Here is a 16,207-nt window from a genome sequence, read left to right as displayed (position 1 = left end):
AAGTAAATCACAAATAGAAAGGTAAAAATCTAATTAAGAGCTCCAGAAATCTATCAGTCATAAGATTAAAAACATATATTGCAGCCATCAAACAGACGGTGTAAAAGTGAAATACAAAAATTTATTCTGACAGAGACAACTGTCAGACCAGATTCAGTTGCAAGGGAAAAAAAAAAGCTGAAAATAACTGGCAGAGGTAAGAATCAGCCTCTTAAATTCCCTTTTCTGTGGAGATGGCCTTCAACACAATCTAAAATTTACTGAGTACAGAGCACAGACCTGTTCCCCTTATCTTTGATGTATTTAATACCATTAGACAAACTGTCAGTAGCTTACAAGGCCATTTGCTAATGGGGAAGAAGCAGTTCTTGCCATTGATGAGATCCATTCAAGATCTTAAATGATGATATATCTGACTGAAAACAGATTTGGAAAAAAAGCATTACAGATCTCTGGAGAAAAGACTTGAAAAATACTGAAAACAGAGCAGCTTGGGCCATACTGCAACCCAAATATGTCTGGAGCCTTGTCTTTTCTTATCCTGAAAATTACTTAAACAAACAAAAAAGTATAATTCACATAGCTTTACACTAGCAAACAAAACCTGTTAGTGAACATAAGAGGGATGGGAGTCACAACACCAGTCCTAGATCAAAATCCATATCACGTTATGCTAAAGCACTTGAATCAATGAGAAATTCCAGAAGCTTCCTGTGACCTCAGCAGCAGAAAGGAGCCAAGGACAGGAGCTCATTTCCACCAGCCCATCCCTCAGATCTCACAAGAGATAATAAAATTGACCTCTATTATAACGTTTTCTGAACAGCACTGCTCCCCTCTACACCCCTGTAACAGGAATGTACACACAGACAACCACCTGAAGAAACCTTTGCCACACATCCCTTGTAGTCCGTCACGCCCCATGATGTTACCAACATTATTTTTCTTGAAAAAGCTTTGCCCTTTGAGGGTCACTTTGGCTTTGCTCCTCCAACTTCTCTTCCTTCCTCACCTGAAGTAAGGTAAACTTGCTGTCTCACCCCGAGGAGGACAAAACATCATTGTTTCATCTTGCAGGAATGGAAAATAAGCAGGAAAAGAAAATCCCCCTCAGAGAGCTGTAGCACCCACCACAAGATGTGGGAGTGGATTCCTACAGGTGCTCACAGTGACACTGGGAAATCAAGCATGAGGGGCACCACACAAATTTTATCAACAGTTTTGGGAAAATTAAGCTTCAAGTCATTTGAGCTGTTAGTTCCTGGGAGGGAAGACATCCTGATTTAAGCCTTCTGAATAGGATCTCCAGTAAACAAGTTCCCTTCTTGACACGCAGTCACTGAAATTACTTGCTGAATACCCTTACTAGACTAAGGTCTATTATCATTATCCCCAAGCATCTTGTAAGATTTCTGTGAAAAAATCATTTTTCTCTGCTCTGTGGAAGTTGAGGAATAGCCTAAATACTCCTGGAAACAGAAAACAAGTATCAGATGTCAATGCCAATGCAGGACAAGTTACTTTTGTTTTAAACACAACTGGAAGTGCTTATACACTAGCAATGACTTTCCAAAAGACTACAGTTCTCACTATAAAGGTCAAATTGCATTGTACAACACAAGGAGTTTTATACAATTACTATACCAATAAAAGAGTATTAGGATTTGCTTATTTTTGGCCTGACATCCCTACAGGTAATCTATACCTGTATCCTTTGCTACATGCTTCCCCAAATCCACACAATGCACAAATTCCAGGGATATAAAAACAATACTCATCATCTGTATTCTAGGACTTCCTAAAAGGCAACAGCTGCTCTTTAGAGGAGCAATTTTCCTTTGGCCTAATTCTTTTGCATGAATCAATACTCAGCTGCAAAAGTAAGAATACGAATAAAAGTAAATAGTCTCAGAGAAGCTCATTAAAAAGTTCTGCAGGAAGTAGCCTGGTCTCTTTCATCTCAAAATCTAATCCAAATTTGTGCAAATAAATACAAGCAACATGACAATGACCACTACTTGCTTCTGTAGCTACCAATTTACAACAGCCAATTTCACCCTCCTTCCTGCTCCCATCACTTCAAAACTATGTAACAAATTTAATAGCACCAGACTGACCCTACCCAAGTTCATGCCAATGCCCACTCAAGCATTACGAGTCAGAGTTACCTTAGTAAAGGGAAGTATCCCCATTCAATTAGGGAATTCAGTCAAGCTTTCCCAGGATCAGTCCCTCCAAGAGCAAGCTTTTCCAAGCCAAAGCCATGTACATCCACTTACTGACACATGACCTAGGGAAAAAAATATCTGCAAAATGCTCCATGCAAGGTTTTGGAGACTATTACTACAAACAAATGAGTGATAATCCCCAGTGGGAAGAACTCTAGAAAGACAGAATGTCAATGGAAGAGTCGTGTAATTATATTTGCATGTGTTTAACATTGCCTTCTGCAGGAATATGGAAGTGTTCAAGACAGGAGCTTAGATTTAATGTGGAGACAGAATTGAGGAAGTTGAAGACTTATTACAAGCCAGTGCAACTTCAGCAGCTACACGCACCTAGGCCAAAACCACCATAATAATGTATTTGTGTAACAGAAACCCCAGACCACATGAAAACTCAGGAGTAAGCAGATGACTAAGCTTCTGAATTGCACCTAAATGCGGACACACTCAATTTAGCTGCTCAGACAAAGCACAGAACAGATTAGTCTTGCAAGCTTTATCAATTTAGCAAGGTAAAGAATCCTTCAAATGAAGGCCAAAACAAAGCAATGACTAACAGAGGAGAGCTATCAATTAGAGAAGAACCTAAGCCAGCAAACAAACTCATCAGGAACTCAAACATGGTTAAATTCTCCACAGAAGCTTTTATACATATATAATGTGCTGCTATCAGACAGGGAGATAACCTGGCATGAATGGGAGGAAAAGCCCAAAGGCTCACGCTTCACCTTCAAACAGAAAGCAGACACTGACCCAGAAGACTTCTGAGCAGTTTCTCCGTACCATTTGTTCCTTTCAGAGCTGAGGAACACAACTGCCAGGCAGGTGACTTTGATCTGCTCACTGCATTTATGCATCATCTCAAACTAAATGTGACTGTCAGCATTATTAAGTGTTATAAAGAGCCACGTGTATAACATTTTACATATATAGAAAACATTTCCACTGAAGGAAATTTTATAAATACTCACATCCAAGAACTGAAGGATTAATAGAGTTTGAGGAAGCAATCCTAAGGAATGTTTCAGAAAGGTAAAATATCTGGGATTCTCATGGATGTTTTTACATATCCTTAAATTTTCTTCCTTTATTAGGTCAAAATGTCTTATCAGTTGCACAGCTAAAATAAGAGAATCGCTGCGCCCAGAACAGGAGTTATCTAACAAATTATTAAGGTTTTTTTAGAACACAAAAATTCTATCAACTTCTATTTTTGGTAAGGTGCTAAGTTGCTTCACAAGTATGAAATGGATCAATAAATACAACAACCACAAGGTCAGCTCCACCATCCTGCTCAAGGGCCTCTGTGGAGCATCATATTTAGTAATTTGAGGAAAAGTCTTCAACCTATTTTCACGTCTCTCCTCCTGTGTGAGAGGATGGCTATTCTGAGGATTCCTTCTCCAGAATAAAGATAATTGGAAGTTACTCCTGGAAGTGACAAGGGATTTGCTTCACCACTTATTTTCTCCAGACTGAGTAATTCCACTGTGCAGAAGGACAGTTTTAACCTCTTTTTAGCCCTTCATGAGAGCTGAGCCAAAGCTTCCATCTCAACCACACAATTAGAAGACTATCATAGAATGTAATAACAAAGTAAGAACTGCAACACAAACCTAACACCACTTGCTATATTTGCAAAGCTACTATTAAAGATGAATTTGTGTAAAAAAAAAATAAAAGTATGGGATTGTTTTATAACTCTGTTCCTGTGATCACAGGTTAATCTGTGAATTTCCTTCAAAGTAGAAATCACAGGTATAAACCTACACCTTCAAAGTCTTCAGAAAAAGAAAAGCATGCATCTCATTTCTCATGAAGAATCAGTAATCAAAGCTAGTTCATTTAATAGAACTTCTCAATAAGAAATTCTTTTTCCCCTAAAGATATTTCCCATTGTTTCCTTAATGTTATATTTTCAGTTTTCCTGGGTTTCATATTAACACAAATTTGAATAATATTTAACTTGGCTCCACTAGCCCAAACAATCTGTAACATTTGTCCAAACATAACTCTAAAAGCTTGGTGGCAAAATATTTTAAGTGGTGCCATTAGATCTCTTACTAATTAAAGCAAAAAGTTTCCGACTTGAACAGGTATGCTGAATTTTTAGCTCAGGAGAATGCAGAGAGAAATAAATGCCTTTCCAGAGCACAACAGCTTAAAAAGGCACTTCGTGTGTGGCCATCAAGAAACTTATTAAAATTATTTTCCCAACATATAAACATTTCTCCGAGACTAAAAATATTTTTGTCATTTCAGATACAATCAATTCGGTCTTATTTACAAGCTAAACATACAAGTAAGAAGATTACACATCAACCCACTGTTATGTCATAAATAGTTACAGGTTGCTGTGGACCACAGGGAAAAATGAGATACTCTGATATATCCTGTGGTGACTGATGTTTCACCTATGAACAGAATTTAGACGCGAGAATAGAGATTTTTCTCTCTAGTGCTTACATTAGAAAATCCAAGTTAGTGCAATGAGTAGAAATCTAGATTTGAAGGAACTGATACAAGCTTTAAAATACAGTTGTAATGAAGATGCTGGTGAACACTGTAAGAAGAGTGAAAGGCTCACAATGGACTAGCAGAATGAAAACTGAAAACAGTATTTAAAGTATGGATTTAAGTGTTACTACATGACCTCCTGTATCCTATTTCCACAAGGTTTCAGCCACTGAATGATCCAACAATACACTATTTATATATGTAAAAACACCCAAACAAACCATCCAACACAGCTACATTTCACATTTATCAGTGGTGGTATCTCTGAGGTTAAATCCTCAAACTGAATATTGTGAAATCACTACCATTGTTCTTTTTGCAGCCATTAATCTAAAACTTAAATCTGTAAATAACACCAAAAAGAACAAGACCAACACAGTGGTTATGCTCTCCTTCATTCTTTTTAACACTTAACACGCCAAGACCAAGAGCCTCTTTCTTCTGGCTCAGCTTTCTGCAGAAGGCAAGGAAAGTTCACATCTCTGTGATGGTTCTCGCAAATGAAACCCAGTAACTACATGAACTCAGCCCCCCCTAGAACTTCAGCTATAACAAATTACCATTTATGAAATGATTCTCAGGTGGCCAACTAACCTTGTGCTTATGAATCATTTTAAGCTGTAACTTAAAAGTTTAATTCTAGCCTTTACCTCTTTAAACCACTCAAGCACCTCACCAGCGAAGCACACGAACCTCCGGTGTTATCGCACATACTCCGACTGGCTTGGAACGCTCCCCTGGTACTGGTTTGTTTTGGGGTTTGTCGTTTCAGGGTTGGGGGTTTTTTGGCTCTGAAATGCCAGGTTGCTACCCATCAATTTTAGAGTACTCAGTTTCAGGCACAGCAGTTAAGGTTTCTATGGCACTGACATCTGAAAGCTATTGCTCACGCAGCTGAGGTTAAAAGGAGGGCTGATATGGCCACAAAACATTAAAGGTGATAGAATAGCATAGTAAGAAAGCAGCACATTGCTATCATTTAAGAGCTCTCAGCACTATAAAATGCATCTAGAAACAGCCAAGGATCCTATAAAATTTCATTCTGGGACAGAGCTTAGCCTTTAGGAGTGCTCTTTGCACAGAAACTTTGTTTGCTTAGTAACCTCATCCAGCTTTCTTCCTCGGAGGAAAAACTGCCTGAGAATTTGTAGTTTCCCCAAGTCTATGACCCAGAAGGAAATAAAACAGGAAGTCAAGCCATACAATCTACAGCATTTGCTTACAAGTTCAAAAACATTTTAAGTTATGGGCTAATCCACAGAAGGCACAACTGACTGCACTCTCCTGGGGTCAGCCCTGGAGCGCCGTGCGGAGCCCGGCTGAAGCTCTGTTTAACATTCCTCTCTGGACATGTCCCTATCTAGCACCGGGCACTCTCTGAGATGTGCCATCTGCTATGCATTAAGACACGTCAGAGACGCCGTCCCCTGCACCGGGCGAGTGCCAGAACTCTATCAGAAAACTCAAGTTTGCTTTCAGCTTTCTCCCTAGGAACTCGCCAAGCAAGTAAAAACAGTCAGCTAAAAAACTCCCGAGAACTTACAATACAGAGGATTTGCTATTCATTATCCTCCGTGCTCCCCACAGCGTTACATTGCTATCATAAACCCTGAAGCAGATTAAAAATTGAATAACCAGCTTCCCCACAGCAGTTTAAAACAGAAGTTAGAGGCTGTTTAATGTGACTTCTCCATTTGAATTAGTTTATGGAAGCAGTCGGTTTTCCATGGTGATGAAATCACCATGCTGAGAAAGTAAGGAGACACTGCTACCAGCCGCCAGGTGAAAACATCCAGGTTTCTAATTGCATATTAAATTGGTGTTTGCACTGACAGTGATCACAGCCGGGAGCACTCCAGGTACAGCTCCGAACTCCATTTCAAGCAAGTCACTGCAAAACCCGATCAGGCGGCAGCTGAAACTTAACGTGAAACTCTGAAACCGATCGTTTGTACAAAGGCACAGCGGCAGGATCGCTGGAACTCCTGAAAAGCTCCTCCCCTTCCCTCCTGAAAACATTAATCCGTGTTGGATTGCTGAAACTCCTGTTACCAAGTACTCTGCACTGGTAGGCAGGTGTTGGGAAACTCGTCCCAGGTGTTCCTACAAGTGCTCGAGAAGCCCTTAACGGCTTTTACTTACAGTCTCTCTGCATTCCTGGGAATATCCCTCGGTACAGTTTTGAGTCCCAGTCCATGACAATCCACGTTGGAAGCAATACACGTACACTTATGCGGGCATCCTCCAACAGGCATCCAACTCAAGGAGCTCCAAAAGCTCAGGATCATTCCAAGGCACAGGAACGCACTTCTTCCACCAGACAACATGGTTCTTGATCGCTTCAGTGGGTATAAAAGTGAGCGCGAGCAGCCGGCCCTTAAAGATGAAATGCCTCTAAGAAGAAAGGGAAAAGAAAACAAGAGGCTCTTAGTACAGCCCAAGGGAACCCACCACTGCCATCATCGCCGGAGCACCAGCAAAGCTTCAAAGGCGCCCGAGAAGGTCACGTTAGGTGGAAGAAGGTGGGGAATTGCCTTTCGGGCTCGGGTTTCTTTCTGTTATCTACGAACGGTACCAGAAGGCAGATAGTTTAACAGAGCTCGAGCCAGATGCGTCCTCAGATGAAAGAGAACCCGGGAGCGGAGGCAAACACACACAAAACATCCATCAGAAGCGGCGGCAACCTCCAAAACAGCCTCCTCCGCTCTGCACCGCCCCACCTGGGCCGGGCAGGTAACCCGCGGAGGGGACGGCCGGGGCTTCGCAGCGACCCCTCCGCCGCGGGCCCGCCCCCGCCGCGGGCTGTGTCGGAGCCGTGCCGGGCTGTGCCGGAGCCGTGCCGGGCTGTGCCGGAGCCGTGCCGAGCCGTGCCGGGCTGTGCCGGAGCAGCGCTGCCGCTGCCGAGCGCGGAGCGGGGATGGAGCGGGGCGCGCCCCCCCCGCCGCGCCATTGGCCGCCGCGCCTGACGTCACCGCCCGCTCGGCCCGGGCCGCGGAGCGCCGCGAGTTCGGGACCCGCGGGCACCGGGAGAGGGACCGGGAAAGGGACAGGCACGGGGACCGGCACAGGGACAGCGCGGAGGGAGGCCGGCCCGGGGGCAGCGCGGAGGGCGCTCGGCAGCGCCTCGCAGCCCCTTTCTCCCCTCCCCGCCCGGCTCCGCGGGCGGGAGGACGCGGCTCCCGGAGCGGGGGCGAATTCGCCCCCGGCCCCGGTTTGGGAAGGAATACGCGGGCTGGAGCACGGGAACGGGTGCGCAGCGGCCCCGCGCTGCCCCTCCGGCCGGGGGGGGGGGGCTCCGCCGCCTTTTGTTCCCCGCGTTCGCTCTCCCCGAGTACCCCCTGGCGGCGGCTGCTCGGCCGGGGACACCGGGGCTGCTCGGCCGGGGACACCCGCACACCGCTCAGCCCGCTCCCCACCGCACACCGGCACCGGGACTCCGCTGGGCTTGCAGCGCTGAAGTTCAGCACCAAGTTGAAACTTAGAAAATGTTGATAATTAAGACAAAGCAGGGTCTCTGCGCATGGTAATTCTGTTCCGATTTGATGCTGTTTAAGGCTCAGATATTTTACCTAAAGAGGGCCAAAAAAGGGAGCACACCCTGAAAGCCCTAGAGCACTGGGAAAATGGCAAGTCCTGGCACAAGGCATTTTTTTAAGGTAAGTCTTGGCCCCTTAGCAGAAAGGGTCTCCCGGTAGCAACACCATACACACAGTGACCTCCTGACCCAAAATAAAGCTGGTGTATGCACATCATGAACATCTGCCTGTTTCAATAAACCTTGTTTCTTATTCTGCAGACTTAAAAATAGTTCAAAAGACAGGTTTATGACTAACCTACTTGGGAACACAGATAATCTGTTCTTTATCTACATCACAAACTTGTGGTCCATGACTATGGATCCTAGGCTCTGATCCTGTGGGTAGGGAAGTTTGCAACAAGGATCATGGTCAGCATTACCACAAAAGCCTCACAATGCTCCAAAGATTTGACATGGCTAAGTTACAGCAGGACTCAGGTTCTCAGGTTGCACCCAAAATGTGTTCTCAGTTTTTTTTTCTACAAACATTTAGTATTTTAAGTGAAGGGCTTGTAGGAAAAATACCACTGTAAGATGTTCACCACAAGCTATGGACGTGGCCTCCCAGTGTGCAGTAGCACATCCTAAATACCTGTTCATTTCTGGCAATGTTTTCTTCATATTTTGATTACTGATGTTTGGAATTACCTGAGGCATTCCTGCCCTCCTGGATAGCTGCATTTGCCCAAACCAGTGAAGTGTCCTCCTTCACAGCCAGCAAAGAAGCTACTTGTCTTGTGCCTTCTCTAACAAGCAAAGACTTGACACTCGAGTGTTTCCCTGTGAAGCCAAATTTGTCAAAGAGTGCAAGCAAGACCACAAGTTAACCTTCAACTCTCCTGGTCTTTGTCTGAAAAAGCGGGAAAGTTGTTTTTCTTATATAATAGTGAATTATTCACATGACAAATTGTATATGTTTATAGAAACCACCTTAAGCCTTGAGATTGAACCTCTCACATGAGAACTCAAAGCTCAGTAAAGTAGTCTTTATATAGCAATATTCAGCCCAAGAAGGCTCAGTGGCAAGTGACACAAGGTTTGAAAATGCCCAGAGGAACACAGCTGTCACCTCTTCAAGTGGCTGCTTTACACTGCTTCAGAAAAGATTAAAAAATGTTATCCCCCCATCTCTCCCAAATCCACAGAAACCAAAAGCTTGGGAAGGTGTGCCTCATTCTGCCTGGATTCCCAAATTAACCTCTCCTGTCCTGGATCAAAAGGCAGAGGAGAATGACTTTGACCACCAGCATGAACAGAAGAAGTGAGGGGCAAAGCCACAGAGCCCCCTCCAGCCTCACAGTGCCCAAAGCAGCAGTGATAACCAGAGGGGCCCGAACCGTGTCCCTCTCCTTTTCCCTCCTGAGAGGCCAAAGCACAGCCAGCTCCAGGCATGTCACCAGCACTCAGCACTATCTATTCTGAGGCAAGCACCCTCCATCAAGTGTGAGCCTACAAGAGATCAGCTCTTGAACAAGGAACAGCTGGTTCAGACCAGGCAAGACAGAAATTACACTGCTTAGGAAGACAAAGTACTCAGAAAGCTCTGAAGTCTCCTCCACACAGACTTAATGGTGTACACCCTTAGCTCATTCTGACAGTGAAAATACTTTTGTTGGAACCTAACTTTCCTTGGCAGCCAGGCAACATCATTCCAAGGAAAGGCTCTTTTCCTGTTCTAGTTCACTAGCAATCATCTTCCCAGCTCTGAAGACGGCCCCAATGAGAGGCACACACCCCTCCCCTCAGGATGGGGGTACAGAAACAGTTGGATGCTCAGAAAATAAGATTACAGGTAATGCAGGCATCATAGTCTGATGAATTTTTTTGTAACTGTTTATCTGTGATGAATTTCAAGTTCTAAGAAACAATGAAAAGCAAAATCCCTGAAACCTCTTTAACACTGTCATCCAAGGCAGTTGACATATTCTATGCTTCAGTGGTAATCCCTCACAGCAAAATTTCCCTGAAAGACAAGTGAACCAGATTAAATGGCAGAAAAATTGATTAGCCAAAAAGCCAAGCCTATCCTTGAAATATATTAAATTTTTATAAAAACAATGAGGCACATTTTCCTGCCTTCCAGTTAAAACAGCTCTTAAGGGGAGATGGCCATAATCTCAAGACATGGAACACTGAAGCAGAGTGTTAACTCTGCTGGTTTTCCTTCACACACATCCTCTGGCTCCCAACAGTTGCTACAAGCTGGCAAACAAGTCACTCTTCATTCCCTTTCTGGGGCACTGGCAGAGGTCAGCACAGCTTGTGTTATACAAAACCACACAAAACTACAAATTACTGGATAATTTAAATATATAAAGTGTTTCTTCCTAGTATAAGTACAAATTTAGGCAAGTTATTTTTAGGAGTCATCTAAAGCTGGACAGCTTTTATCAGCACTATTTCCTCAAGTATTAGACACTACCAACACTTCCATACATGTAAAACCCCTTACAAACAAGATTATTATCAAAGGTGTGCTGTCTGCTCAGCAGGGATTTAAATCTTCCCTGCTGCTCCTGCAAAAAGAAATACAGTACACAGAAACATATAGTTTCTCTTAGTAAATTAGTAGTTCACTACTTAGAAGATCTCTGCATCATTTTGGAAACAGACTAATACATAAATATTTGTTTTTCAAGTAAGGAAAAAAAAAAAAAAGCAGTTTTGCTTTTTTCCCCTTAGCATGGGATGATATTTACCAAGCAGATGTTCAGAGTATATCTACATTCAAGCAGTGCTGCCACCTAAAGTACTTCTGTAGCTACCTTCTCTCAAGAATTTACCATCAACATCACCAGTACCTCCACCTTGCAATAGCACCCTCAATACCACTTATAGCCTAGGAAAGCCGAGTTCTGGGAGCAGGGTGGGCAGAACCAGACCATCGCAGCAGCTGCTTGGGGAGAGGTAAGTGGGGGGGGGGGGGGGGGGGGGGGGGCGGTGGTGGAATACCCCTTCTCTATACAATTTTGAACTTCCAACATGTTTTCCCCAAAACACGCAAGCACAAGTGTTTACAGTTAATTTCAAGATAAATCACACGGTGTGTCATGCATAACGTCACCGTGTTCCTTGTTGGGGACTTCCTGGGCAGTTGTGCACAGGCACACACTGTGCAGCAAAGTGTGACACGCCTGAGAAGCAGAGGACTCACTGCACTGGTGCTGTGCATGTGGCCTGCACATGTGCAGGAGAGCTGCTGGCCCCCAAATGCTCATAGTTTTGCATGCACAATAGTCAGTTGTCTCACGGCCTGATGGGAACTGGTCAGCTGGATGAAGTCCTGAAATCTAAAAGTTTAAGGGCAAAAAGTAAGACCCATTAAAGGAGTCCAAGCCTGTGGCACTTTGGTTGAAGAACAGAAGACCATCACCGAAGCCCATGCTGCAGGACTACCTGCACAGCAGGGCCGAGCCTCCACCAGCAGCAGCAGTAACCAGGAGGGTGGAGAGGAAATGACTAATTTTGATCACTTCAAACGAATCAAGCCTCGAATCTTATCATAAGTCACAAGTCTCTCTGGACAGCTCAAAGAGAGCTCTCAAGCACATCAGACACATCACTTAATGCTTCCTCTCGTGATCAAGCTGATGTGTGCATTTCAAACGAGCTCAGTTCAAACCCTGCCTAATTTTAAAGCCACTGATGCAACCATCGGGGAAGCAGTGACACACACCGACTTAAATATAAGTCTCCGAGTACATTGCCTAAAAAGGACACAAAGCAAACACTCGGGAACCCTGTCAATGCCGAGGAATTCGGACTGGATTTTTAACAGAAGCTAGGAATAGAATCGGTTCGGTGTGGCAGATGTCGGTACCGGAGATGCCCCGCTCTGCCCGCGCCGCTGGAGCGGAGCTGCCTCGGGGTCGCGGTGCCCTCTCGCGGCCGCGGCGCCCAGGGACACCGCCCGCGCTGTGCCCGAGCCCGGTGACCGCCCTGCGCACCCAGGGACACCGCCCTGCACCCCCAGGGACACCACCCTGCGCCCCCAGGGGCACCGCCTCCGCCCCCAGGGACACCGCCCTGCACCCCCAGGGACACCACCCTGCGCCCCCAGGGGCACCGCCTCCGCCCCCAGGGCATCGCCCTGCACCTCCAGGGGCACCGCCCTGCACCTCCAGGGGCACCGACACCGCCCCCAGGGGCATCGCCCTGCACCTCCAGGGGCACCGACACCGCCCCCAGGGGCATCGCCCTGCACCTTCAGGGGCACCGCCACCGCCCCCAGGGACACCGACACCGCCCCCAGGGGCACCGCCCTGCACCTCCAGGGGCACCGCCTCCGCCCCCAGGGGCACCGCCTCCGCACCCAGGGGCACCGCCCTGCACCTCCAGGGGCATCGCCACCACCCCCAGGGACACTGCCCTGCACCCCCAGGGGCACCGCCACAGCCCCCAGGGGCACCGCCACCGCCCCCAGGGGCACCGCCACAGCCCCCAGGGACACCACCCTGCACCTCCAGGGACACCACCCTGCGCCCCCAGGGGCACCGCCTCCGCCCCCAGGGACACCGCCCTGCACCTCCAGGGACACCGCCACAGCCCCCAGGGGCACCGCCACAGCCCCCAGGGGCACCGCCACCGCCCCCAGGGGCACCGCCACAGCCCCAGGGACACCGCCCTGCACCTCCAGGGACACCGCCACAGCCCCCAGGGGCACCAACACCGCCCCCAGGGGCACCACCCTGCGCACCCAGGGGCATCGCCACAGCCCCCAGGGACACCGCCACAGCCCCCAGGGACACCGGCACCGCCCCCAGGGGCATCGCCCTGCGCATCCAGGGGCACCGCCACAGCACCCAGGGGCACCGCCACTGTCCCCAAGGGCATCGCCACCGCCACCGCGCCCAGGGCGCTGGAAAAGGGTGAGGGCTCTTCAAACCCGTGGCATTTTAAATTGCGCATGCAGAATGACAGCTGGTGTACCCCAACGGGAAGATGAGAGCAGCACGAAAAAAAATAGATTCAGTTGATGCCAAATCACTGTTTTTCACAATTATCTGAGCCCACAGATGTTGGATGACACAAATTTCATAAATATACCAGCATTTTCTACTCCTATTTCAAAAGGAAAATTAATTATCAATTAAATACTGAATAATAGGTTTTATAAAGATTATTTTCATGATCATTCTTCTTGTTAACCAAGAAAACATTGTTTTGGTTTTTTGTTAAGAATGAGTTAAGCTGAGCAAACAGTGTTTGCACCTGGGCCTTTGTTTTAAATATTGTGCCTATTGAAATAAGCATGTGCTGCTCTTAAGGTACTCCAACTAGAAAATGAAAAGAGTCATCAGATTCAAGACTCTACTGAAGGTTACTGCTTTCTCTGTAATAGCAAAGACATAGAAAGTCTAGCCAAGGATAGAAGCCTTATATGCCCATCAAACAGGTTAAAATCATGAATATCAGCAACCTGTACATCTTTATTCATAAATCCACTCCCACTGGGAGATGTGGTAAGAGGGAAGATGACTCCATGCCAGAAGGGTTCTGCCACTTTGTCCCCTGGCACACTGGGATTCACCACATAGTACACAGAAAGTGGGGTAACTTAAAGCAGCAAAGAATTTAAAAGGGATGTCTTCCACTTAGAGCAGAACTCCCATGCACAGTAATTATGTAGGAGATCATGAATGAAACTTAAACCATCTATTTTCTCTCTTGCTTAGATTCAGAGACTGAATTGCAATTGTCCTTGAAATTTGGAATTAGTTTATTCTGTCAGTTTAATTCTAATAATGGAGGGTATTGAATTCACTTGCTCCTTATTATAGTTCCTAATGGGCTATTGCTCAAGTAGTCAAAGTGGGAAGTACCAGAAAGCCAACATCAAGATGGGATCATGCACCTTTTCACAGCTGCTGAAAATGTTTTCAATGTGTTAAAGAATTTTAAATTACAACTTATGCAGTAAACAAAAAGTAGTTCCACTAAAAGCTTAGTAAATTAAATTAGGTTTTTCTGTATTAGATTTGTATCCTATATCAGAAACAAGCCTTCCACATTATATCCCCTCTGCTGCCTACTCTGCCATATATTCCATCAACCATAGAGCATTAACTATTGAGTTACTGGTCTCTCACTGTTCACATGCACACACAACTTGCTACAGCTTTTTCTGCTTCATGCTCAGCATTCAAGTAAATGAATGACAAAAAGAGGAAACGACAGGAAGCAAAGCCTACTATTATATGCTTTTACCACAGAAAAGCCTCCTAATAGATGAGCATTTTGTTCTTAGTCTGCAATCAATAAGAACATGGCTTGCATATAGCAGGCAACAGTCAAGACATTTCATTCTGTTTACAGGGTGTATAATAGTCCTAAAATGAAGTACCAAATTAGTTGGAAAATCTAAATAATTTCAATACTTATGGATTATATAAAAGGCCGAGGAGGTCACAGCATGGCATCCTTTCAGGCTTGAGGGTGTTACTTTTGATGCAGGGCATAGCAGGCTTGACAATGGCTACAGGAGAGATAAGAGTCAAGGTGTACATGACCTTCACTACCACAGGAAACAGTTTTTCCTTAGCTTCAGCTTGTTCTGTCTCAGGTAGACATTCTCACTGAGCAATTTGGAGAGATTCTGCATCAGAGGACATTTAGGATTTGTTTTGTTGTTGTTTGTTTTGTTTTTCTAAGTCAAGGCATAATAATTCATTATTCATGGCTGTCTACACCAGCAGTTGTTAACACCTCCAAACAGTTAGAGGGGCACAAATCATGGCTAGAAATTTAAATACAGCCTTCTGGCTCCAGCACTGAAGTGTATTAAATGCAGAAGTTTTCAGAGCTGTAGGCCCAGAAGCGAACACTTCTCTTGGGCAAGAGCTAACAACTCCATGCTTTGAGACCAAGCAATCCTTTGGACAGAGACTATCAGCTTTATAACCCAAACACTTAAAGTTTTCAATATTTGACTAGTTTCTCTGTTTGGAACCCAAATCAGAAGGACTGGGCAAGATGTACCCTAAATAAGGCCTTTTCACATGGAAAAAGTGTTTATTACCTTGCATTGTCTCAGAGGACAAAACTAATCTGCAAGTTTTGGCATCTTTGGAGAAAATGAAGCATTCAAAGCTGTTATAAATCACGTGTGTATTGTGATTGAATGTTATTAGCACTTGCAGTTAGAGCAGTGCCACCGCCACAGTGTGAAATGTTCCATTACCTCACCCTGGATAGTTCACATGAGCAGGACTGTCTGGTTTTGAAGCATAAGTGCCTTCCTAGAATGCTTACTTCAAAAGCTGCAGCAAGAGAAGTTAAAATATCAATTTAGCATGTGCTGGCATCAGGGGTTCAGGTCTTCACCTACTCAGAGTGGTTTCTTACCACTGACTTGAAAAGTTCAGCAATGTCAGAAGTTAAAAAATCTGTTCTGTGCAAAGCTTAGGCAGCTAAATCCCCATTTTGCCAACACACTCACATTAAAAATTCTTCTGAGTACAGAGAGGAAATATCTAGTGCTTAAAGCAGGAACCAGAAAACCTGGATTTTGTTTTTGTGTTACTTAGGGGCTATGACCTTGGCAAGTCAGCCTTCTGGCCTCCATTTAGTAGTTTGTAAAGATTTATAATACACACCAGGTTATGGAGCAGTCTGAGCTTTTCAAAGCATGTTTCAAGAAATTTTTTTTTTCTGTCTAAGTTAAAGCCTACATTAATTATAAAGAACTAAAAGTATTTTGTAAATATGCAATGTTTTATTAATGCAAACATTTTGTGGTCTTTGACAGTAGAAAGTTTTTTTTCCCTTATGGATGTCTTTAATGGATATGGTAATCAAAAGCAAAGTACTGTAGAAAATTCCAACTTTTCCCTGTAAGTGCTTACATATGTATGTACATTGATCTGGAAGGCTGTAGAACAGTATTTTT

General features: G+C 45.0%; 1 protein-coding gene across 3 annotated transcripts in view; it reads right to left on the bottom strand.

Moving 5' to 3' along the window:
• Window positions 1-7,602, bottom strand: part of SLIT3 (slit guidance ligand 3) — a 468,570-nt gene extending 460,968 nt beyond the window's left edge. For 2 of the 3 annotated variants that reach the window (XM_039559586.1, XM_010406223.4), the window contains exon 1: window positions 6,885-7,602. In XM_039559586.1, coding sequence (XP_039415520.1) covers window positions 6,885-7,069 — 185 coding nt within the window. In that variant the 5' untranslated portion in view covers window positions 7,070-7,602. The remainder of the gene's footprint in view (window positions 1-6,884) is intronic. The other variant, XM_010406222.4, reaches the window with a different exon arrangement.
• Between the last annotated feature and the right edge of the window lie 8,605 nt (window positions 7,603-16,207).

Source organism: Corvus cornix, chromosome 13 (assembly GCF_000738735.6).
Source record: "Corvus cornix cornix isolate S_Up_H32 chromosome 13, ASM73873v5, whole genome shotgun sequence".
Taxonomy (NCBI): Eukaryota; Metazoa; Chordata; class Aves; order Passeriformes; family Corvidae; genus Corvus; species Corvus cornix.
The sequence above is the reverse complement of the archived record's forward strand: the minus strand, read 5'-3'. Positions and strand labels throughout refer to the sequence as shown.